General features: G+C 40.5%; 2 protein-coding genes across 13 annotated transcripts in view; one reads left to right on the forward strand and one right to left on the reverse strand.

Moving 5' to 3' along the window:
- TMEM156 (transmembrane protein 156) overlaps positions 1 to 25,343 on the reverse strand; it is a 203,102-nt gene that overhangs the window by 68,192 nt on the left and 109,567 nt on the right. The gene's annotated exons all lie outside the window — the stretch shown is intronic.
- KLHL5 (kelch like family member 5) overlaps positions 6,563 to 25,343 on the forward strand; it is an 85,049-nt gene continuing 66,268 nt past the window's right edge. For 3 of the 11 annotated variants that reach the window (XR_010116335.1, XM_055246199.2, XM_063619814.1), the window contains exon 1: positions 24,606 to 25,074. Coding sequence is in view for 7 of the 11 variants with exons in the window: in XM_055246199.2 (XP_055102174.1) it covers positions 24,692 to 25,074 (383 nt within the window). In the remaining 4 variants the exon portion in view is untranslated. Of the gene's footprint in view, positions 6,967 to 24,597; positions 25,075 to 25,343 lie in introns of those variants that run through there. The other 8 variants (XM_063619816.1, XM_063619815.1, XM_063619817.1 and 5 more) reach the window with 8 other exon arrangements.

Raw genomic sequence — 25,343 nt, forward strand, 5'->3', positions numbered from 1 at the left:
AATGAAATGCTTGGTTTTGTTTGTTTCTTTCTTTCTTTCTTCTTTGTATTGCTTAGCCCATTGACTCTGAATGTCTTCAAATGTGTACAGAGCGTGCCACCTTCTATTCACTCACTGTTTTTGTATTTCAGGTCAGCTGCTTGTTACTTAGCTAGAATCTTTCCCCAAGAATTCTGTGCTAAGTATAGTCACTGAATATAGAATGCAAGTGTGAATACATGGATATGTGCTTTTACAAAGATGAACAAGATGGAGGTAGAAGAAGCTTCATAATTGATAAGAACTTTACAGTTTACATATCTGTGTGATTCATCTTTATTCATTCACTCCCTCATAACAAGTAGCAGTGTTTTCTATGCTGTAGCCCTCTTTATAATATTTGGTAAATATTTGTGATTTCTGTACACAAACCGTCAGCACAGTAACAAACCTAAATGCTTAAACTTGTATAGCGGTTATGAACTTGTTCTCTCAGAACATGAAAACAGAAGTCATATTGAGTAGTTCTGTTCTGTTAGTGAATCAGGAAGTAATATATCAAATACAAAGATACGTCCTGGTACATTTTTTTTTTTTTTTTTTTGAGTCGGAGTCTCGCTGTGCCGCCCAGACTGGAGTGCAGTGGCGCGATCTTGGCTCACTGCAAGCTCCGCCTCCCGGGTTCACGCCATTCTCCTGCCTCAACCTCCCGAGTAGCTGGGACTACAGGAGCCCGCCAACACGCCCGGCTAATCTTTTTTTGTATTTTTAGTACAGACGGGGTTTCACTGTGTTAGTCAGGATGGTCTCCATCTCCTGACCTCGTGATCTGCCCGCCTCGGCCTCCCAAAGTGCTGGGATTACAGGCGTGAGCCACCGCGCCCGGTCCATCCTGGAACATTTTTAACTCATGAGACATCAACATTAATTAGTAGTCTTGCAACTGTTATTTTCGAAATGTAAAATAATTATATAGAGATGCTGAAATAATTTTTTAATACATGAAAGTATGAAATAATTTTTTCAATGCACGGAAATAAATGCAAGAACTTTGTGTTCATAACCTTGTCCTTGTAAGTTTCTGAAATTCTAAGTTAATGACCTTCTAAAGTTTAATGAAACTCGTAGTAAAACACTATAAATTAGAGGAAAGGTCCTGTCTGTATGTTATAACACTCAGGGGAAAAATGGCCATACTCAAATAAGTTGTTGTTTGTAAAGACTTCATAGGCAGGGGGGAGGGTGGATTTCATTCATTCATTCATTCAGAAATATTTCTGAGTGCTGCCATCAAAAACCTCTCAGCTAGTCAAGGAGATAGACAACTAAGCCAATGTTCACAGCCCACTGAGTAACTGCTACAATGAAAGGGGCATCCAGTGTACTTTGGGGGCACAAAGAAGGAACTCACTCAGCTTGGAAAGTTCAGGATAAAGATCGCCAGAGGAGGTGACCCTGGAGCTGAGTCTTGAGGGGTAGCAGATATTGGAAAGAAGGGTATTTCGGAAGGAGGAAACTTACTTAAAAGCACAGCTGTGGGAGAAATGATATGTTCTCGATGCTGCAAATAGTTCAGAATGGACATAGGGCTAAATAGGTAGGTAGGGGTTAGATTACAAAGGACCTTACAACAATGCTAAGGTGTTTGAACTTTACCTTTAAAGCAATAGAGTCACTAAAGCATGTTAAACACTGTCCTGAGGGATGAACAGAATTAAATTTGTATTTTAGAAAGGTTAAGGAGACTGGAAGGAAGTATGGAAAGTCTTTTTGCAAAGACCTTTTTATTCAGTCAGTAACTATGGCCTGGTTATAGGAGACCTACTTATGAATGGGTGAATGGAAATATGTGCATGAGAGAATGCACATTCCTTCCCCATGTCCCCAACGCTGTGTTGGGCAGTTCTTTCGGGAATGCTCTGGGGACTGCAAGGAGTGGCCTGACAGTGGGCCGGTAATGACCTTCCCAACACGTGTAAAGAGTGAGTCTCACCCAAAGAAGTAGCTCATATATTAGGACAGTCACCATAGTCCCACAGTTTGACCTGATTATGCAATATCCCTCTAACCAGAAGAATGGGGACAGAGGACAAGTGGGGCTTTTAGTCTTGGCTGTGATTGGGACAGGCTTGTGGCGGCCATGTGAAAGACAGAAAAGTGGGCCAGGAGTGATGGTCCATGCCTGTAATCTCAACAATTTGGGAGGCTGAGGAGGATCACTTGAGCCTGGGAGTTTGAGACCAGCCTAGGCAACATAGTAAGACTCCATCTCTACAAAATAAATAAATAAAATTAGCCTGCATGGTGGCTTGTAGTCCCAGCTACTCGGGAGGCTGAGGTGGGAGGATCGTGCCACCGCACTCCAGCCTGGGTGACACAGTAGGACCCTGTCTAAAAAGAAAAAAAATAATAAGACAGAAAAATGACCTTACTGTGCAGAGAAAGAAAGAGAGCCTAGAGGGAAGGAAACTAGGCAGGTTGCCTGCAAATTTATATCTCCCCTTGGGGATGGAAGTTTGTTCCTGGAAGACTGGAAACTGAGAAAAGAAGCTGGGCAAATGAATAAAGTTATCAGTGTTGCTTACATTTTCCATAATATAGTAATAATTTCATTTTTATTCTCCTTTAGATTTTAGCAAAGTTCACTTAGAAATCCTAGATTGGTTTAGCTGTGGTGAAGAGAGCTGTGGCTGGGCGTGGTGGCTCATGCCTGTAATCCTAGCACTTTGGGAGGCCAAGGCGGGCAGATCACGCGGTCAGGAGATCGAGACCATGCTGGCCAACATGGTGAAAACCTGTCTCTACTAAAATACAAAAAGTTAGCTGGACATGGTGGTGCGGGCCTGTAGTCCCAGCTACTCAGGAGGCTGAGGCAGGGGTATCACTTGAACCCAGGAGGTGGAGGTTGCAGTGAGCCGAGATCACGCCACTGCACACCAGTCTAGCAACAGAGCAAGACTCTGTCTCAAAAAAAAAAAAGCTAAGGAAATTCTCTTTCTTGTCTTTTCTTTTTTTCTTTTTTTGTATTTGGGCCAAATTGACAGGTGAACCAAGAGAAACCAGAGTGAGAATATAAGGTAAACTTTAAGGGACACACTTTTAGTTGGGTTTACTTGGCCACTTTTCTCTCCTGATTTGGAGATTTGCTTCCCAGGGGTATGATCTGGTCATATTTATATAGCTCTCTATTTTAATGAGACTGATTCCACAGGAGGCTGTTCATGTCAGAACTTGGAGAGCAGAAATACTACTAAAAGAACTCCTAAGTCCTTTAAAAAAGATCACATTCCTGGGATCCAGATTTTGAACATACATACTGTATATAATCATAGTTTAATCTTTTAATCCTCCACACCCACACACCCAGTAGGCAGAGCACAAAATGAAAAATCAAACCGTTTCTTCATTAAGTGCATTTACATACTAGGGTTAAGTTCTCTTTACTATCTATTGGTATTAGACTTTAACCAGACTAAAACATTGTTAACCTTATCATCGTAATTATCAATTAAAATTATTTAAGCATTCACAAAAGACATCCATCCTACTGACATCATGTATCAAATTATCAGTAGAGTTGTCAAATTTTCTGATTATGGCTGCGTTTCCTCTCATGGAAAATTATTAAGACTTCCACAGCATGTACTGATCCATCATTCCCTCTGATTCTATGGATCCATTTATGGGCGAAGTTGTAAGATCTCAGCGTAAATTCTTAGCTGTGAATGCTTCTTCAAGTCCTGTTCCTTAGTATTGCCAGAATGAGAGATAAAACGACTTTTCAACTTCTACGTTTTTTTTCTTTTGAGATGAATCTCGCTCTGTCTCCCAGGCTGGAGTGCAGTGGCTCAATCTCAGTTCACTGCAACCTCTCCCACCCAGGTTCAAGCAATCCTCCTGCCTCAGCCTCCCAAGTAGCTGAGATTACAGGCACCCATCACCACACCCAGCTGATTTTTGTACTTTTGGTAGAGGCGGGGTTTCACCGTGTTGCCCAGGCTGGTCTCAAGCTCCTGACCTCAAGTGATCCACCCATCTGGGCCTCCCAAAATGCTGGGATTACCTGCATGAGCCACCACTTCCGGCCAAATTCTACTTTTAAATAAGGTAAATGTGGGCTGTGTTTTAGACCTTATTAATACATCTAAGTCATATGATTCAGTTATAAGATAAATTGCATGAAAGCTGTTTGGCCATTACAAAAGGAATACTAGCTATCTCTCCTATTTGGATTCATTAATTCATTCAAAAAATATTTGTTGATTATCTACTATATGACAGACATGGTGAATAATAGGCACTGGAGATTTAAAAGTAACAAAACAAAGCTCTGCTCCCATGAAGTTTACATTCCAGTGGGAGTACAGAGATAAACAGATGTATATGTCAGGTGGTGCTCAGTGCTCAGAAGTGAGGAGTTGGGGGGCAGGTTACAGGTTTACATGGATTGTCACGAAAAGTGACATGATGGAGGAGGGAGTTAGCTGTGAGAACAGCTAAGAGCCTGCTAGACAGAGGAACATGTGAAGGCTGCACGGGCAAGCACTTGGCCTGTTGGCAGAAGAGGAAGGAATCTAGTGTCTGGGAGTAGCGTGAGAGCCCATGGAGGCAGCCAGATCACAGGGGATGTTTTATTTAATTGTTTTTACTGGGCTGATGGAGCAAATGAGCTGAAAATACAGATCAGTAAATAAAATAGGTTTCAGGATAGAACAAACAATATATTTCACCAGGAAAAAAAAAAGATCATGTATGGGAATGCCTATTTCTTTCTTTATTATTATTATTTTTTAGATGGAGTCTCGCTCTGTCACCAAGCTGGAGTGCAATGGCACAATCTTGACTCACTGCAGTCTCCACCTCCCTGGTTCAAGTGATTCCCCTGCCTCAGCCTCCCGAGTAGCTGTGATTACAGGCACGCGCCATCAGACCCAGCTAATTTTTATATTTTTAGTAGAGATGGAGTTTCACCATGTTGGCCAGGATGGTCTCGGATCTCCTGACCTCGTGATCCACCTGCCTTGGCCTCCCAAAGTGCTGGGATTACAGGCATTAGTCACTGCGCCTGGCCAGGAATGCCTATTTCTTAAATCAGGAATTTTTACTGCAATTGTAATCTGATTAGATCGCAATGCTTTTCTAGTCTTTCTCATTATAAACCTGAAAGAAAAATGCTGAACTAAAAATCCAAAACTGAACAAGTAACTATGAGCAGGGAAGAAAAAAAAAAAAAAACTATGAGAAGAATGTCATTTGCTGTTAATGTACACAAAGGTAAACACTGAAAAATCCAATAAGGGCTGAAACGTAGTACCAAATTCCAAAAATTCAAGCAGTGGATTTGTTTACACAATTGTCTTTTGTTTTTAAAAACAAAGTTACTGAGGTAATTTTTATCTATGGGCACAGGTGTCATTGCACAGGAGGTGGAGAGTGTCTCTTCCACATAGCTCCGATAAAAAATGTATCTTGTACTTTGTGGTTGGAACCCTCCTTGGGAGAGTTTGTGATGTATCTTTTTCCTGACTGGAACAATCTTAAATTGTCTCATCCGCTTCCCTTTGAACTAGCAGTCCATGTCAGTACTTCATTCTTTTACATCATACTGTTTTTCCCTAACCACTTCCCCAAGTGGAAGTGCACAAAACATCCCTAAATAGATCTCCCAGCCACCTCAGGCTGCTACCACAATTTGGTTATGTTATTTGACTATCAGTCTTCTGGACCACTTGCTTTGCTTGCATTGGGTTTTTATTATGGAGATAAACTGGAGATCTCCTGAACAAATGTCATTTGGGGGGGGATGACCACATTCAACCATCACGGACAGAGAGCATACAGCTAACTCAGAGTAGCAAACACTAATCTACGAATAATGAACATAGGCATTATTTTAAGAACCAAAAGCACATGGACATTTGGTTTACACATCACTCAGAGGCAAAGTAAGGAAATCCCTCCCTTCCTAATGCATCATGAGCTACTGGGGGCAGGGACCATAGCTGTTTTGCTCAAACCTGATGATGAATTAATATGTAAAGTACTTTAGTGTTTTCATAAGGCGCCAAATAAATTAGTTGTTATTCTCACAACCTAGCATATAGGAGTTCAATGTTGGGTAGAGGAATGAATAAAGAACCTACTTTTTCAGATTCTTATTATTCCACCACTGGAAAACAATGATTATGGTCACAGTGCTGAGGATCGTAATTGTGATGCCACAAACCCACCACCTAGAGCACAATAATTATCAGATTATTGCAAGGGGAATGGCTACTGAGGCTGGAGAAGGGAGGCGAGTCTTGGTGAGTTCCCTCTAAGCTCTGAGACAACAGAGGCCGCCTCTCTCACGGCCTTCCAGCCCTGCAGAGGGACCTCTGCCTAACTTCCACCCCCAGGAATTCCCCTAACCCCAGTTTCAAGGGGCGGGGAACAACCAAAATCTTTGTCAGGTCCTCTACGCCACGCCCCCTCCTCGCCAGAGTCCCGCCCAGCCTGACGTCCCCTTCCCCCACTACCTCCTCTCGCCACAGACGCTCCCCTTCCCCCACCCCCCTTCCCCGGCTCGGGCCGTCCCCACGCCGCGCAGGAGAGCATAGAAACCCCTGGCGGGGCAGTGGCGGCCGCGGTCTCTCGGGGCGCGCGGCCCGGCGAGGGGGCGGGGCCTGGCGGCAGGGGGCGGGGCGGGCAGCTGATGGCGACGCGCCGGGACTGACGGGCTAACCGGTTCCCGACCCCCGCCTACTCGCCCGCCCCCTCCGGGGCCGCCCGGGAACTCTGACCCCCCGGCCTGGCGCCGCCTGACGGAGCGGGAGTGGCCCGCTCCGGGCCGGCCGGCGCCGGGGGTGAGGCAGCCCGGACGGGTCTAGGGGCGCGCGAGGGGCCGCATCCCACTCAGCTCGCCGGCCGCGGCCCCCGCCTCCCCCCTCCTCCCGCCAGACCGCCCCGGCCCGCCGTGACCCCCGGCCGCCTCCGGAGCCCGACGCGGTAAGTGCGACTTCCTCCTCGGCGTCGGGGAGGGGGCCGCCTCGGGCAGGGCCCGCTCCCCGCCCCCACGCGACTCTCACGCCCCGCCGCGGCCGCCCCGAGCGCGCCGCGCGCGAAGACGCTGCCCCTCCGGGAGGCGGCTGCGAGGCCCTCCGGTCCGGAGGGGCTGGGCCGAGCGGGGGGCCTCCCCACACCGCGCCCGGGGCTCGAACCCCGGCCCAGCCTCCCCGCTGCGCACCCCCGAGCGCCGGAGCCGGAGCCCGGGCCGCCCTGGAGTTGTGGAAAGTTGTGGACGCGGCGCTGGTGGCCGGCAGTGAGGAGCGGACTGCGGTGCACACGTTGCTGCTTTCCCGGACTGTCCCTGCCAATAAAACAAACTGGAAACCATTTCGGATTTTTTTTCCTCTCCTTATTACTTGCAGGCAATTTTGACCTAAGTTTTTAAGCTTTTCCTTTAAATAATAGCCTCGCCCCCGGAGTGTGGAGAATAAGGCGCGGACTTCATTTTCCCGACACCCGGCGTGCCTGGTGAAACTTCTGCATTTAGGCATTTATTTCAGTGCATGCTCTGGGATCAGAAGCTGGCGGAAAAAGTTTGCTGTGTCAAGAGAGTAAAGCGTTACTGTCGTTTTTTATCGCTTCATTTCATTTTCAAAAATATTCTTTAGTAGTCGACAAGCTCACAGAATTCAAAAGGTATAAAAGGAACAGACAGGCTCTCCCAACCCACCCCTGCACCCTCCCAATATTCTGTTTCTGTTGTCTTCTTCCATAGGTTAGATGTGCAGATGCCCCTCCTGCTTGCTTTGGAAAATGGAGCTGCTGTTACGTGCCTGGCATCTGCTGGTGCTAAATAAATGTTGATTCTCCTTCCTGTTATTAGACCTCTGGCGGCAAAAAACCAATCATGACCTTTTTTTTTTTTTTTTTTTTGTGATTTTCAGCATTTACAGATTGGACTGCATTGTGAATGTGTATATCCTATTGGCTTGTTATGACTTAAGTGAATACTTTTACACAAAGATGAATACACTGACGTTGTTGGGTAATTGGGCAGGGAGGGCAGAATCAACATGAAATTGTAAGAAGATGCAATATGTACAATATATAGTTCCAGAAACTATATATTTGAAGCAATCTAGCGACCATGTAGTACCATAGGATAAAACAAACTAAATGGGAAAATTGAGGTAGAGCAGGAAAAGAAGAACACAAAGTCAAGGAAAAAGATAATACCAAGTTCCTATTTAAAAGATCCTGTACTAGGGATGAGTCACAGTTTGGGCCTTGGGCTTCCTGGGAGCTAGGTAAAAAGAGAAAAAGGAAAAACGTAAGTTTCAGCCTGTTTTGTCTGGACGCGGTGACTCACGCCTGTGATTCCAGCACTTTGGGAGGCCGTGGCGAGCGGATCGCTTGAGCTCAGGAGTTCAAGACCAGCCTGGGCAACATAGTGAGACCCCTGCTCAAAAAGATAAAATAAAATAACAAAGTTTCGTTTTGTTTCTAATTCCAAGATTAGAAGCAAATCAGTTCTGCCCTAAGCAAGGCGTTTTCCAGTAATGAGGCCTGAGAGGCGTATTTTCCTCATGGGCCCTAATGAAAAAAGGAGATATGGGATGAAGTTGACAATAGCTTTAAAACACCCCTAAGGAAAATAGTGAATTTTGCACAACAGTGTTTTTCAATATAGGAGAGTGATAAAACTGTTAAGTTTTCTGAAGGAGTGGAGTCACTTGATCCATTTATAACATTTAGAATCATCTAGAACAGTATTTCCCAAACTGTGTTCTAAGGAATGAGAAAATATTTCCTTTCTTGCAACAAGATTCTGAGCTCAAGTAAGTTTGAGATAACTAGATTAGAAAATTGGTTTTACTACAGAATTTCTTGGAGATTTACTATGGTAATGTTCAAGTTGCTATTTTAAAGAGGGATATATTTTGTAATCTTTTCCAAATCTATAGGACTATGTAACACAAATTGTGGACCACTGAACCTATGAAAATAGATGAATTAGCTGGGCATGGTGGCTCACGCCTGTAATCCCAGCAGGAGGCTGACCAAGGCAGGTGGATCACTTGAGGTCAGGAGTTCAAGACTACCCTGGCCAACACGGTTAAACCCCGTCTCTACTAAAAATACAAAAATTAGCCAGGTGTGGTGGCACGTACCTCTAGTCCCAGCTACTAAGGAGGCTGAAGGAGGAGAATCGCTTGAACCCGAGAGGCGGAGGTTGCAGTGAGCTGAGATGGTGCCACTGCACTCCAGTCTGGGCACCAGAGTGAGATTCCCTCTCAAAAAATAAAAATAAAAAAAGATGAATTATCTATTCTTCAGGCAGTTCTTCATTAGTATTTCTTACAACTGAGGTTCAGTGAGAATTAGAAAGCAAAGAGTTGAAGTTAGCTAATTTGGTAAGGACCAAAGTGAAGATAATCTAAAAGTCAGGATTTTAACATACTGTATAGCAAAGGAGAACCCTACTTTCCCCCGAATTCTTTCACATTTCTTCATTGTTCTGCAAGTTGCCTGTTGAAGGACCTCTAGGGCACCTTCTTGTTCTGTGCTTCAGGGTGCTTAGTGTCTATGAATTAGACTAGGCATAGGCAAGTTGAAGTCCTTGAGGAATGACTTTATTCTTGGATGTAAATATGAGATTGACATTTTTTATCACAAACACTATTTGTACTGTTAATTTACTATCAAATCATAAGCATTCCATAGCTATGAGAAACCTAAGAAAACACAGTACAGAGTGGAAAGAGCGAAGATTTGAAGCCAGAAAGTCTGGGATTGTGTCACTGCTGTACGTGCAGGGTTGTTTCCAGCAGGTTGATGAACCTCCCTGAATCTATTTCCTTATTTGTAAAATTAGAATGATGAGAGCACATAAATTCATTTATAGAATAAATGTTGAGAATCTACTAGGTACTGGGTAGTAGAAAAACAGCTTTAAGAGAACAAATGAAATAATATATCAAGAATCCTTCACTGTCTAAATTTATTCCATTCCTGAGTGCAGGTGGCAAGAGTATGGAAGGCAAGGAATTGCACCCATCCAAATGTATTTGGTTCCAGAGTTCGAGATGGCAAGTACAGAGAGTTGAGAGAATGAGGTGTTGGTCCAAAAATTTATCAGAATCCGTTCGGTTCCTGTGTTCGGATGATGAGTTTGGATAATGAGGGGCACTTCCATTCCAAAGTATTCTCTAAATGATAGTGCTATACAAAATGATACCGTTCTGAAAATAGAGGGCCAGAGCTATTCATTGCTTCACTCCATTTATGAGAAAGGGGTTTGCTGAGTATAGTAGGCAGGATGGATTATGCTGTGGTAACAAAAGAACTCACACATCCTATTGATTTTAAACAGCAAAGATTTTTTTCTGTTACACTACATGCTGAATCAGGTCAGCAAGAGAACTCCGTTACAAATGGTCAGTCTCAGACTGTTGGAGGCTGTATCTCAACACGTGCTTCCACAGTTGTTAGGACAGGGAAAAGAATGTGGTGATTTTACATTGGCTTTTTTTTTTTTTTGAGGTGAAGTTTCACTCTTATTGCCCAGGCTGGAGTTCAATGGCATGATCTCAGCTCACTGCAACTTCTGCCTTCCAGTTTCAAGCGATTCTCCTGCCTCAGCCTGCTGAGTAGGTGGGATTACAGGCGCCCACCACCATGCCTGGCTAATTTTTGTATTTGTGGTAGAGGCGGGGTTTCATCATGTTGACCAGCCTCATCTCCAACTCCTGACCTCATGATCCACCTGCCTCAGCCTCCCAAAGTGCTGGGATTACAGGCGTGAACCACCACACCTGGTGTACATTGGCTCTTCAGGGCTTCTGTCTGGAAGTGACACATAACTTCCGCTGCTATTTCATTGGCCAAAAGTCACTTGACTACACCCAACTTCAAGGAGATGGGGAAATGCATTTCTACCATGTGCCCAGAAAGAGGAGAACTGGAATCGTCTGTGAACGGTCTTAATGACTACTAAAGAGGCTTCAGAGTCCCATGAGCTAACACAGAATCTAAATAAATCAAAAGCCAAATATGTCAGTACAGTATTCTATTTAGAAAATAGAAAACAGCATTTCTTTGTGTATGTGAGTGTGTTTAAACAGAATTATGCTAATGAGAATTATAAAGAACATCTTTTATTAGTTTGAAATGAAATGCTTTTGAGAACTCCACAATTAGGTTTGTTATTTTGGCCAAATGAATTTCATTCTTTTTAAATTGTATGTCCATTCAATAAACATTTGTTAAATGTGTATAAGGGGCCAGGTGTAGTATATAGGGCCAGGTGTAGTATATGGGGAACAAATGTGTATAAGGGGCCAGGTGTATAAGGGAAGGCTCAAGACTGTGCAATCCCAGCACTTTGGGAGGCCAAGGTGGGAGGATTCTTCAGTCCAGGAGTTTTGAGACCAATCTGGACAACATGGCGAGACCCTATACCTACAAAAAATAAATAAAATCAGCTGGGTGTAGTGGCATGTGCCTCCAGTCCCAGCTTCTGTGGGGGCGGGGGTAGGGAGGTGAGATGATTGATCGTTTGTGCTTGGGAGGTCGAGGCTGCAGTGAGCCATGATCAGGCCACTGCACTCCAACCTACGGGACAGCAAGACCTTGTCTCAAAAATAAGTAAATAAATAAAAGTGTATAAGGCACTGTGTTAGGCCTGTGAGGATAAAAAGATAAATGAGGGTTGGGCATAGTGGCTCACGCTTTTAGTCCCAGCACTTTGGTAGGCTCAGGTGGGCGGATCACCTGAGGTCAGGAGTTCGAGACCAGCCTGGCCAACATGGTGAAACCACATCTCTACTAAAATTACAAAAAAAATTAGCTGGGCATCATGGTGCACGCCTGTAATCCCAGCTACTCTGGAGGGTGAGGCAGGAGAATCGCTTGAACCCGGGAAGCAGAGGTTGCGGTAAGCTGACATCACACCACTGCACTTCATCCTGGGCGACAGAGTGAGACTCCATCTCAAAAGTAAATAAATAAATAAATGGGGAGTTTACAATCCCAATAGAAAATAGCTATGCTTGAGTTTTCTCTCCCTTTCTCTTTAAGGCATCATTTACAGTATGTAAATGATGTGTATACACACATATATAAAATAGTGAAAAATACTAAATATATAAACTGTTATACTTTGTTCCTCTCTGCCTTTTTGGACTTAAGGAGTTTTTCATGACAAATTAATATTACTTAAATTAGCATAAACAAAAGGAATGTTATGTTAGAAAAGGAATATAGTTTGTATCAGAGTCCAAGGGCAAGAAGTGCAACTGGGCCTCAAAGCAACTGGCACCAATAACAGAAAGCTGGGAGCTAAGGCTACTTTGTCTCTCCAAGTCTATATGATTTCTTGCTAGTGTCTCTGCACATGTATTTCTTTCTTCTTTTTCTCTATTGATTAATTTTTCTCTATTTTGCTGTTACATGGATGTTTTAATCTAAGAGTTTACGAACTTGAAACTAGAGGCTTTAGCAATTTCAGACAATCTAAAAATTTTTAAGTGCATTGTCTTTGTAAGCTCTTAACTACCAGACTTAGGAAATAATGCAGTTGACTCTAAGGTATAACAAATTAGTGTAACTGACAACTTGATAGTAGAGAAAGAGGCAGTTACAATAGCTTTCAATCAAAGAAACTGAGGTGCCATGGAAAGTTCTACACAATTAACATCAGCTTGCAAATTCTAGTGGGACAGGCTGATTATGATAATCAGGATAAGAAGGTATAACTGGATCTGACTTAAGTAACTACGATATTCCCTCCCTGAACACTGGCAAACGCCATCTCCACTGTAATCCTTTCATCCATCCCTACTTCCTCGCCCAGGGCAAGGATTGACTGAATTGTCTAACTCATATAAGTCATCTTCTTGGATCCCGATACAGAGCTTCCTGGCTTCTCCTCATGGGTAATAATGCAGGAAGAAGGGCACATGTAATATACTACCTAGCTCTGCACTTTTCTTCCATCCAAACTGGTCTCCTAGACACTCTTTATCTGGACATTTTACATTTTAATATGCTATTGTCATGTATCTTCACCAATTTAATCTAATTTTATTCTCAGTAAATTTCTATCATTTTCTGTTAGACTCGTGTACGTAGCTTCGCTAGCAGAGTTCCCTTGCATTTTCAAACTATGCGATATCTCCTTTCTTCATGTTTGAAAAATATCCATAGCTTCACCTCATCAGTGGCCAAAGAGATTAACTATGGGGAGATGGTATATGTTACCTGAAGAGGATTTCCCAGAAAAAAAAAAAAAAAAAAAAACAAGATGAGTAAAAGCTGTGTATGATATTAGATTCAGATTGTAGAATATCTGGAATGTCATATTAAGACTCTTAGACACTTGTTTCTGTGCACATGAAGGGGTTTTCTTGGGTTTAACTAAACTTCAAATTCAGAAAGCTTGTTTACTCAGAAGGCTATCAGACAGGAATCATAGTTTTCCAGCAGGGCAGCATCAAATGTTCCTCCTCAGTGGGAGTGATTTTCACAGCAGTCCACGCAGGCAGCTCATAGCCATCTGGGCAGCACCTCAGAGGAAGCTCACACTAGGTGGTGCAGGAGCTGCCTCGGCTTAAAAAAAGAAAAAAAAAAAACCAGGTCCCACAGGAGCCAGTGTCTCTTACACAACTCCATAGACTGAGTTTCCAGGGTTCTGTAAAAGCTATGCTAATTAAAAGAGCCATCACGGGGAAGTCAAAGCTATAGCTTCCTTATGAGGTATTTATGGTTCATTTATAGTTCTTGAGTCTTGATGCAAATTTACTAACCACAGGGATCATTTTTACAACAAGTAGTGTTACCTAGTAACAGTTGAGGTACCTAGTTTTACAGATGGCCAGGGAACAGAGCCAAAAGAGTTAACTGAAGCTTAACTCTACTCATACTTGTATTATCTGCAGTGCCTTTCATTAAGAAGTATTCCATAATATTTCTTTTGCTTATTTTGATGTGTGTTTTTACTCTTTTTAAATTTATTATTATTATTATTATTATTATTGAGACAGAGACTCACTCTATCACCTGGGCTGGAGTGTGGTCATGCGATCGTGGCCCACTGCAACCTCCGCCTCTCAGGTTCAAGTGATACTCCTGCCTCAGCCTCCCGAGTAGCTGGGATTACAGGCGCCTGCTACCACGCCCAGCTAATTTTTTGTATTTTTACTAGAGATGGGGTTTCACTATTGGCCAGGCTGGTCTTGAACTCCTGACCTCATGATCTGCCCCCCTCAGCCTCCCAAAGGGCTGCAGATCACAGGCATGAGCCACCACACCCGGCCCATTTACTCTTTTTTATAATGGAGAAAGTGAAGTAAGTTGAGAGGAAGGTGAGCCTGGAAAGGCAGCAAAGACTACTAGATCATTAAAAATCCTGAATTCCATGCTAAAGATCTTAGCTTGTATTTGTCTTGTAGCTGATCAAAAACAAACAAAAGTAAATGTTTTAAGTAGAGTGATGTAGTCAAGAATTGCACTTTAGAAGGCTACTTTGGCGATAGCGTAGAGAATAAGAGAGGATTTAGACTTGAAGTTGGTTGGTTCATTTCTACTTAATACTTGCCTTTCTTTGGGGAGCTATTTCTCTGATAAGCAAAAAGAAGGAATACTCAAGTCTGTGCTCCGCAGGAGTTTAGAATTGCTGGCCTGGTTTCTGCATGGTTCTTTGGAGAGGCCTGAATCAGTTTGTCCTAAATTTATTTGTCATCTCCTTCCCCCCACTGGAGTTTGGGAGGACTACTCTGAAGTGCCTCCTAAGAACATTGGATTTAATCTAATGCATGATTAACACTAAGAAATTCTAGCCTCAACTGATCTCCACTAATCTCCATTTGACCACTGACATCCTCATTTTGCTTTTTGCTGAAGTTAAATTATTGAACAGGTTATTGGTGGCTTTTCTTTGGGTCTAGTTTTAGGGCAAGCTAGGCAGTTTCTTTAATGGTTAACTGGTTTAATTAACATTTGTAGTGATTAACCATTTCTAATTATGAGCAGTTGAGAAACAGTGCTTCACATTTTCTCCTCTTTATTGCTTTCACTGCCCATTACTACCCTTTCCCTACCTGACTTATGCTGTTCTAACAAAAATATATAATTTATAAAATCTGGATTGGTCCTACAGCAGAATCAAGTTGATCTGTGATTGGCTCATTATGTGATCAGAGAGCCCAGGCAACTTCAATTGATTATACTTGTGTCTGGAGAGTACTGATTGATTACTTTTCAAAAAAAAATTTTTTTAACCTCCATCACCATAAAGCTATGTGGAAGACAGTAACAATTCTGGATTTGGTTGAAGTCAATAAAAGACAAATTTGTGGTTATCCGGATTGTTACTTTTTATGGCACGTAAGATAATTGGGTATCTCAGCACATGCCAACCGTAATGGATCAGGCAAGAATTTAGCAGTGGTTTTCCATCATTTTTTTAATGATATTACAGTTTTCATCCTTGTGCACAGCAAATATATACTTACATTGACAAAAATCTTAAGGAGTGGATAGCAAGGGAACCTTATGTTTTACCAGTCATCAAGCCAAAGGACTATTTTCAAAAGTAACGATTTTGTTATATCATAGTAGTATCAACTGTAATAACTTTTACAGGTGAGCTTAAAATAAAGGCTATATAATATCAATTTAGCTGAGTTTTAAAATGTCCCTTGCTTTACTACCAGGTATCAGTACTGATAGGTAGTTGCGGAAGAAAACGATTCTTTTGATGTTACTGTGGGCCAGTACTTTGTAAGAAACAGCAGCAGCAATTGGGAGGGAGCTAAGTAGGGAGAAATCTGTGAGGCACTTGTACTTGGTGAATAAATGTAATTTTGGCATTCAACTGCAGTTACGATGAACTTAATATTTTGTTACGTAAGAAATCACGTGTTCCTTAAGTATTCTGTTCCACCGCCCCCCGCCCCCCCCTTTTGTGCCTTACTTGCTTTTAGTTTGGTCAGATATTATCGGCAAAGAATTTGTCTGCTCTGCTACTCTCTACTAGACATCTAACCTTGTCCAAGTCAACTATACTCTCAATCTACTTCCTCATTTGCACAACTACTCTACCTGCCTCACAAGGTATTTTTGAGTAGCGAATGAGAATAATTCTTGCTTTGAAAGCAAGAAGCAGTGTGGTGTATTCGAAAGTATATGGTTTTTAGGGTCCATCCTGGACCCTGCCACTCATCAGATGTAGGTATTAAATCAGGTTAATTAATCTCACTTCAGTATCTTCGTCTATAAGGAGTTGTGGGCTGGGGGCAGGAATGACCCCTGTTGGACAGAGTTTCTGACAACAAAATGCCCCAGTCAGTGTAAAGTATTTTATATATTATTGTGCTCATTTGGGCACTTAAGAGATAGTAGCTGCTGCTACAATTCCTGACCATTATTCAATACTTAGATGTGCCACTTACTTAATCCTATTACTGAAGAGAAAACTGAAGACAAAGGAGGTGAAGTGATTTGCCCAAATTATACAGCTAGCTGGTGAGTGGCTTAGCTATTGACTCAGGCTCTTTCTGCTGTGTCACTTAGGCTACCATTAATAAGTGATAATGTGGGAAAATAGCAGAAGCACTCTCCACCAACTGCTTCTGAACTGACTTACAGCTCTAACCTGATGCACACTCTTCTGCTGTAAAATGTACTTACTGATACCATGGGCCAACTGAACACTCATGGATAAGCAGGCAGCTCCATAGCTGACCTATACATCTCTGCTTACTCGTTGAATTGAGTACTTACCAGAAGTTAGTTCTGTTTATTCACAAACCTGTTTTTAACAGTTATACTTGTTATAGTAATTATAAAACATTAGTAAACATGTAAATTGATGAAAGTATAAAGAAAAGAGAATTCTTCCTATGAAAATTAAATTGAATGCTTTGGGATGCCTCTATATAAATGAGTTATTTAAAAAATTCTATCAAGTTGGATAAAGGCTGAATAATTTTAAGAGACCAGGGAAAAAGTCATCAAAGTCTAAAGCAGGGCCTGTCAAAGGCCATCAACCAGCTACCTGGTCTTCAGACTACTAGGGGTCCTCAAGGATATAAGGAGTGCACATTAGAATATTAATTAACTACAGTAGGCAAACTAATGCACACTGGTTCAGCAAATGTTTTGTTTTCATGGTGAGACTTTCTCCTTGAAGAAAGCGATGCATTAATTTACAATCTGTCACAAGTTTTTCCTGTGGTGGACAGACCACTGGTTTAATGGATTCTGTATTCCTATTATTTCAGAAGTGCTTTTAAGTTCTGTTTCCATTTATAGAAACCATAAGTGGAAATCATAGATGATGGATCATTATGGGTACGGCTTATGCAAGAAAAAGGACCCAAACTCAGTAGGAGACCCCTATCAAATATATGGCATTAACCCTGTATGAAAAGATTCACAAATGAATGTGCATGTATATGTTCAAGTTAAAATAACATCTTTAAAGGAATGTATTTATTATTTTTATGATTATTGACTTTTTTCTTTAGTGGACCATCTATAGGTTTCATCTGGAAAGGGGGCTTTCACTGTACTCAGAGTTGCAGGTTAACTGGAAATAAATCTTTGACCTCTGCAGCTGTCTAAGCTTTCCTTGCTATCTTAGCTTATCGTATGCATTCTGTGTGTATCTTCATCATGCTGTATTATAATTTTTAAATTTAATGTCAGTTCCTGCATTGTATGTGATATGGTAAAGGGACATAGTTTAGTTTAAAGGTTAAAGTTTACTCCATTTACTTTTTTTGCCTTGATTTTTTTCATCTCGATCTTCTCTCGTATACTTATAGGTATATATTACAGTTATTTATTTAGGATACACAAAGAAATAAAATCCTTATATTATATGGCTTTTACCATGGAGTCATTTTCAGTTTTCAGCATATATCAACGTTCTTGACTGCTTAGTTTTCAGTCTACCATGTGGTTTATAGAGCCAGATCTCTTGGCATAACACAACTGCATTTAAATTGTGTGTGTGTGTGTGTGTGTGTGTGTGTGTATGTGTGTCAATCTTGCCCGGTTGCCCGAGCAACCGTGCAGTGGCACAGTCTTGGTTCACTGCAACCTCCACCTCCCAGGTTCAAGCGATCCTCCTGCCTCAGCCTCCTGAGTAGCTGGAACTACACTGCATCCGACTAATTTTTGTATTTTTGTAGAGATGGAGTTTCACCATGTTGGCCAGGCTGGTCTGGAATTCCTGACCTCAAGTGATCCACCCTCAGGGGTGCTGGGATTATACGCATGAGCCACTGCACCCGGCCTGAATTTAAATTTGACATTTTAAAATTTTCATTTACTGATTAAATTAGAAGTAATTCCCAGTTGTTTTTAACAAAGTGAAAGATTTAACATTGTGCTAGAAATCTTAGTTTTGAATTTCGAACTGTAAGTTTTTTTTATCACAGAAGAAATTTTGGTGCCATGTGTTTGTGGTATCGAGTGAATAGAATACAAAGATAACCAAAGATAACCAGTGTTAACCCAGGGCTCACTTGTTCACACTTTAAATTTCCAGTTTCTTAAATAGATTAATTTTTGGCTCTAGACTCCTATCCTAGCTGTTTGATTGCTTGATACATAATTAAAACCAAACACGTCTAAAGCTGCAGTCAATCCTCCTGAAACAATAACCTTACCTCATTACTTATGTTAATTTTAGTGTTCTTCTTCCAGTCACTCATATTTGAAAATGCTATCATCTTTGACTTTTTCCTCTCCATTTGCCACAGCCATCCTATAAGGTCTCTGTAATACCTTCAACTTCCACCGCCCTTTCAGATCTTGTTGCTTCCAGTCAAATTTGAGCTGTGCCTCTCACATGGTAGTTTTCTGACTTGTTTCCTTATGAGGTATCTTCCCTCATAAATCTATTTCTCACCATTGCCAAATTAATCTTAAGGTATTATCTGTAAATCCTCACCTCAAAAGCCTCAACTTCCACCAAATAAAGGACATACTTACCTCTTCTTGATTCAGTAAGTGTTTCATTCAAGACCCTCTGTTGCTGGATTTTAAAATCTTACAAGTCAAGAGCTGTGCCATTAATTTATTCATTTTTTAAAGTTTAAATTCAGGAATTATTTAAATACCATGCACTGTACAGGTTGTTAGGGATATAGTGGTCCCTGTCCTGATTGATTTTTGTGGTCTATTTCCTCATCTTCGCATTCTGTTCTGCTTACAGAACAAAAGACTTGTTGCATTTACAGAAATACAGGATTTTTTTACATTTTTAATGTTTGCTTTTTATGAGAATGGAGAAGCAGTACAGAATATCTGGTATATTTCTAGAATTAAAGTCAAGGTTAGTAAAAGTAGATCTCAAATCTTTTAGGGTAAATAACTTAAATTTTCCACCATCATACATTTTTAAGTGTTAGGGAATTTACATGTTGGTAGAATTATACTAATATTCAAATATTTTAAATCAAATTCTGATAGACCTAATTTGACAAAGTTTAAAAAGTATCCCAGAATTATTAAACTTTGGAGGGCGCTTCAAAATCATGCAATGCAACTTACTCTTTTTATAACTGAGGAAAAACAGAGAGGTGAGAGCTGCTGGGTTAGTATGGTAAAATTCTTGATTTTTTTTAATGCAGTGTATATCACACACTTAAAACTTTAGAAATAGATTTATTAAAATTGATGAGCCATAAATACTATTTTCTAAAAAACTCTATGTGAAGAGAGATTGATGTAATTATGATTACTAATATAAACTAGTTACCAAATAGCCATGATTTAAATTGAGTGAAGACATAGCTTTAAAAGCCACGCTGTTGAAGTGAGCTCACCTTCAGTCTATCTTAATGACATTTCAGTGTTTCTATTGTAATACTGAATAGTGTCATCTTTCAAATTCACAGACTAAGATTTGAGCAGTTTTGAAACAGAAGTTGCACATGGGTCCTTTAATTACATTTTGAAAAATGTATTCATAATTGACATATTATCTATTTTAAATAATATGTGAGCTTTTGTATCTCAAGTTTAACCTGAAATAAAGCAAGGTTATAAAATTAGAGGTATAGAATATAATTTTGTAATTAGTTTGAAGAAAGTGTGTCCATTTGAAAAGACATCTGTTTAGCCATTGGATGTCAAGTGATAGAATTTTATGCCTTAAGAATGAATAGAAACAAGAAATTCTTAGAATAACATTGTGATTTTTCTCCTAAGTTGAAAAAATACTGTACAATTTTGTCAGCCAGGCACCGTGGCTGTAATCCAGGGACTTTAGGGAGCCATGGCGGGTGGATCACTTGAGCTCAGAAATTCGAGACCAGCCTGGGCAACATGGCAAAACCCTGGCTCTACAAAAATTAGCCAGATGTGGTGGTGCGTGCCTGTAGTCCCAGTTACCTGGGAGGCTGAGATGGAAGGACCACCTGAGCTCAGGAGGTTGTGGATGCAGTGAGCTGAGATCGAGCCACTGCACTCTAGCCTGTATGACAGAGTGATACCCTGTCTCAAAAAATATATATATATTTTGTCACCAAGGTAAATGTGTCTGTAATTTTAAAATTAGATTCTTAATTTATTTTATAATTTAAAAAATAGTATAAGTATATACTTTTATTATTGCTCTTATAATTGTTGGATTTTATTATAGCTCTTATAATTGTTGAATAATTTATGTATTCATTAGAGAAATATTTTTTGAGCACCTACTGTCTCCTAGGTACTATTCTAAGTGCTGGGATTACAGTGATAACCAAAACAAAGCCCCACTTAAGCTTACTTTGTAGTGAGGATAAAGACAATAAGCAAATAAACATCTAATATGCCAAGTGGTGGTAACTGCTATGAAAAAAATTAGGAGGGTCAGCGGGCTTGTGAATGATAAGCAGTCTAATTTACAGAGAGTAGTCAGTGAAGACCATTTTGATAATTTAACAATGTAATGATTTTTAATACGTATTGATCTTTTATAAATAATTTTCCTGGGAAATACTTGTCATCAGAGCTGGATAAATTTTGGGGCAAAACAATTTTATATTGTTGGTGAAAGTTGTTGGAACAGAAGAAAAAGTGTTATTTAAGTAAATGCTGAATTTCATGCCATAAAGGCATTAATGTTTAAGCTTACTTCATATTTTTATAAAGAAAATATCAGAAATATAAGAACTACAGATCAAGAAGATAAAGATTGATAACTTAATAGAAAAAAAAAAAAAAAGAGGCCTAAATAGCCACTTCATGGAGGATATCCAGATGACCAATAAACATGAAGAGTTACTCAGCCACATTAATAATGAAGAAAATGTTAAGGAAAACCAAATGGGATACCATTACACACCTGTCAGAATGACCAAAATTAAAAAGACAATATGGCCAGGCACGGTGGCTCACGCCTGTAATCCCAGCATTTTGGGAGGCCGAGGTGGGCGGATCACTTGAGGTCAGGAGTTTGAGACTAGCCTGGCCAATATGGTGAAACCCTGTCTCTACTAAAAAAAACAAAAATCAGCCAGGCTTGGTGGCGCACGCATGTAATCCCAGCTACTCAGGAGGCTCAGTCAGGAGAATTGCTTGAACCCGGGAGACGGCAGTTGCAGTGAGCCGAGATCACGCCACTGCACCCCAGAAACCCTGTCTCTAGTAAAAACATAAAAAATTAGGCATGGTGGCGGGCGCCTGTATTCCCAGCTACTCGGAGAGGCTGAGGCAGGAGAATGGTGTGAACCCGGGAGGCGGAGCTTGCAGTGAGCCGAGATTGCGCCACTGCACTCCAGCCTGGGTGACAGAGCGAGACTCCGTCTCAAAAAAAAAAAAAAAAAAATTAGCTGGACATGGTGGTGCGTGCCTGTAGTCCCAACTACTCAGGAGGCTGAGGCATAAGAATTCCATGAACCCGGGAGATGGAGCCTGTAGTGAGCCAAGATCACACCACTGTACTCCTGCCTGGGTGACAGAGTTAGAGTCTATCTTAAAATAAGATAAAATGCACATACCTTCAACCCAGCAAGTCCACTCCTGGCAATAAATTCTGTAGATATAAAAGCCTCACAAGGATGTTTCTTTCAACATTATTTTAATGGCAAAAACCCAAAAACCTGAAATCAACCTGAATGCCCATTAGCAAGGAGATAAATTGATTTTTATCTTTGTACTTAATTGATTTTTTTACAGTAATGAATTGATTTTTTACAGTAATGAATTGATTTTTTACAGTAATGAAATATGTAACTCTTAAAAAGATTATATTTCCATGTATATATAAAATTAGGTGAGAAGAGCAAGATGCTAAAACATGAATACAATATGATCTCTCTTATAACAACAGCAAATCTCTTATATATGTGTGCATAAGTTTGTCCATGATTTATAAACATGGAGAGAGGTGTGAAAGGCTATATGTACCAAGCTTGGCGTCAACAATGATTACCATGGGAATGAGTGGAGGAGGATTGGCAAAATAAAGGTATCATCTTTCCTTGCCAGATGTTTGCCCACTCAATGCCTATAGCACTCTCTGGTCATTCCAGCAACTAAAAATCCACCACCACCACCACCTATTTTCCAGAAGCTTTTAGGAGCAAGTTGGTGCTTCCCTTGTTGAGAACCAGCTACTTAGAGTAACTGAAGTGTTTACAAAGAAGATAGTGCCTGAGCTAAACCTTGAAGGATGAAGTGTGTTTTTTAAACCAAAGTTTCTCTGGGAGGCAAACAGTGTTATAAAAGAGGGACCCATAATGTAGACTGCCTTGACTGATGAAGTGGTTTGTCTATGTTGGAAAATGGTTAGAAATAAAGTTGGATAGCTAGAGTGAAGTTAGAAGGATGTTGATCAGAGGGAGTCTGACAAAGGTGAGAGGAGAAGGGAAAGTGTCATTTCACTCTCTAATGCGTCCTGCACAGTACCGCCAAGTTAATTTTCTAAAACAGTCCATTCAATAACGCCTTTGCTGCATGCTCAAGGCATTTTATCTCATCGTATTCATCTAACTTTATCTCTTACTACACCCTAAAATTAATTAGGTATGGCTGGCTGATCAAACTGATTATTTCCCACTTCTTCCTTGTAGATATGCCCACTTCATGTTTTTATTAGAATCTTTTTCTGTAGAAATCTATCATAGCAGCCTTCTCCCTAATGAAAATGGCCCATACCACTCCATTGCCATCCTGATATCTCCTTTCTTTCTTACAGTTTTTATGGTTTTTCCCATATTATTTAGCATGAAATCGTACTTGGCTTTTTATGCTTCTCATTCTTGTTTCTCTGAATAATTTGTATTGTCTTAAAGAGTTGTGTGAGGTTAAGACAGACACCTCACAATATCTTTGTAAGCCTCCAAAGTAGTTTTTGTTTTTGTTTTTTGGTCAACTTAGATAGGCATTGCCTTTTGTATGGAATTAGTTGATAAAGGAGTAAATACTGAGCACCCTGAAAACTCAAATTCTGCATTGATAGATCACACCTTAATATTGCAGCATTTTAATGTTTCTTATTTTACCTTATCAAATATTTTGTATTTGGTTCAATAGCTAGATTTAATTATTTTGGGGGTTAGGAACCAAGATGTATATATCTCTGTGTCCCTGACAATGCCTAGTAGATTGCATTGTTCACAATAACTACTCAGTATTTTTTAGTTTGTTTGTATTTGCTTTATCAATTTGCCTTAACTGTAACCATGTTCAAACCATTGTTTGTTTTGCTAACAACAGAGGGCACCATTAGGGCACTTGTACACCCAGTAGTCCTATCCCAGTCCCTGGTAGCTTTTTTGAGCCGCTCTTTCCTTTTCCTAAGTAATGTCATAGAAATTTGGATATTATACTAACTGGCAGTGGCCCATTTCTACTTATAGAGAAATCCTGGCCTCAGTTTATTTGAAAAAGAGTATTTGTTACATTTTGATCCTTTGTAGTTTTCAAACTTTTTATTCTCCTCATTATTCTTTATCCAAGTGAAATCTTACCCAGGATCTTACTATATTAATTAGATCCATTTGTTTTCTGAAGGGAGAAGATAGATGTGAAGGCAACAGTCTGGAGCCCCACCTTTGTACTCCCCTTTCCTCCTCATTCCCCATCCAAAGAGCACAGCTGGAAAATCACTGTAACTCATCTAATTTTACAAATGCTTTTTAAAAAACTTGTTTTGTGGTATTTCACCTGGGGACTTAGTTTAGAAATAGAAACATTTTAGTTTTAAAGTGATTATCTTTAAGTACAAAGGGAAATGCTATAGAATACATTTATTGTTTCAGCAATAAAAGAGTTAATATACTAAGCAGCAGAGACTGAGATACTGCAACAGGGATAGTGTTTTCTGTCTCTGTCGTTTGTGGTTTAAGAAAAAGGGGGTGGTGTTCTGCATTTGAAAGGACTTTAATGAATGCTGTCAGTGTTTGTGAGACCTAATGGTCAGTATGGGAAAGGAGAGCCGGGAAAGTGGTCTAGCTGCTTCAGGATAGGTGGATGAGAGTTTGCTCTGATTGAACGGAATGTTCCACCGTGTTTCATCTTTATTCATTATCCTTTGTTCTTTAAAATCTGATATATTGGCATAAAAGTAATTGTAGATATATATATGAATGTGATTTATTTTCCTTTACATCTTTTTGTTGTGTACAGCAGGGCATATACTTCTCTTGTCTTGGTTGGATGCACAAATCTGTGTGCAGTGCTTTTTGCCCGTTGCCTAGACGATCCCTTGGTTTCTCTGAGGATGTCTGGTTCTCGTAAAGAGTTTGATGTGAAACAGATTTTGAAAATCAGATGGAGGTGGTTTGGTCATCAAGCATCATCTCCTAATTCTACAGTTGACAGCCAGCAGGGAGAATTTTGGAACCGAGGACAGACTGGAGCAAACGGTGGGAGAAAGTTTTTAGATCCATGTAGCCTACAATTGCCTTTGGCTTCAATTGGTTACCGAAGGTCCAGCCAACTGGATTTTCAGAATTCACCTTCTTGGCCAATGGCATCCACCTCTGAAGTCCCTGCATTTGAGTTTACAGCAGAAGATTGTGGCGGTGCACATTGGCTGGATAGACCAGAAGTGGATGATGGCACTAGTGAAGAAGAAAATGAATCTGATTCCAGTTCATGCAGGTTGATTATTTTCTTACTGTTAGAAAAGGGGTGTGGGGGTATAGCTCTATAATGTTTTTAAATAATTTAGTATTTATTATTTAAAATCTGATTATATATGTACATCTGCATACACATATATAATATCTTGGTATGAACATGTGATACTTCTGCTAGGGTTTTTTTAATGTTCTAATATTCTGTAAAATTACAAAGACAACAAATAGCATTCATTTTGAAATATCTTGTGTTCTATATATAGATCTGGCTCAGCTTTGAAAATAATATAT

This window comes from Symphalangus syndactylus, chromosome 16 (genome assembly GCF_028878055.3).
Source record: "Symphalangus syndactylus isolate Jambi chromosome 16, NHGRI_mSymSyn1-v2.1_pri, whole genome shotgun sequence".
NCBI lineage: Eukaryota > Metazoa > Chordata > Mammalia > Primates > Hylobatidae > Symphalangus > Symphalangus syndactylus.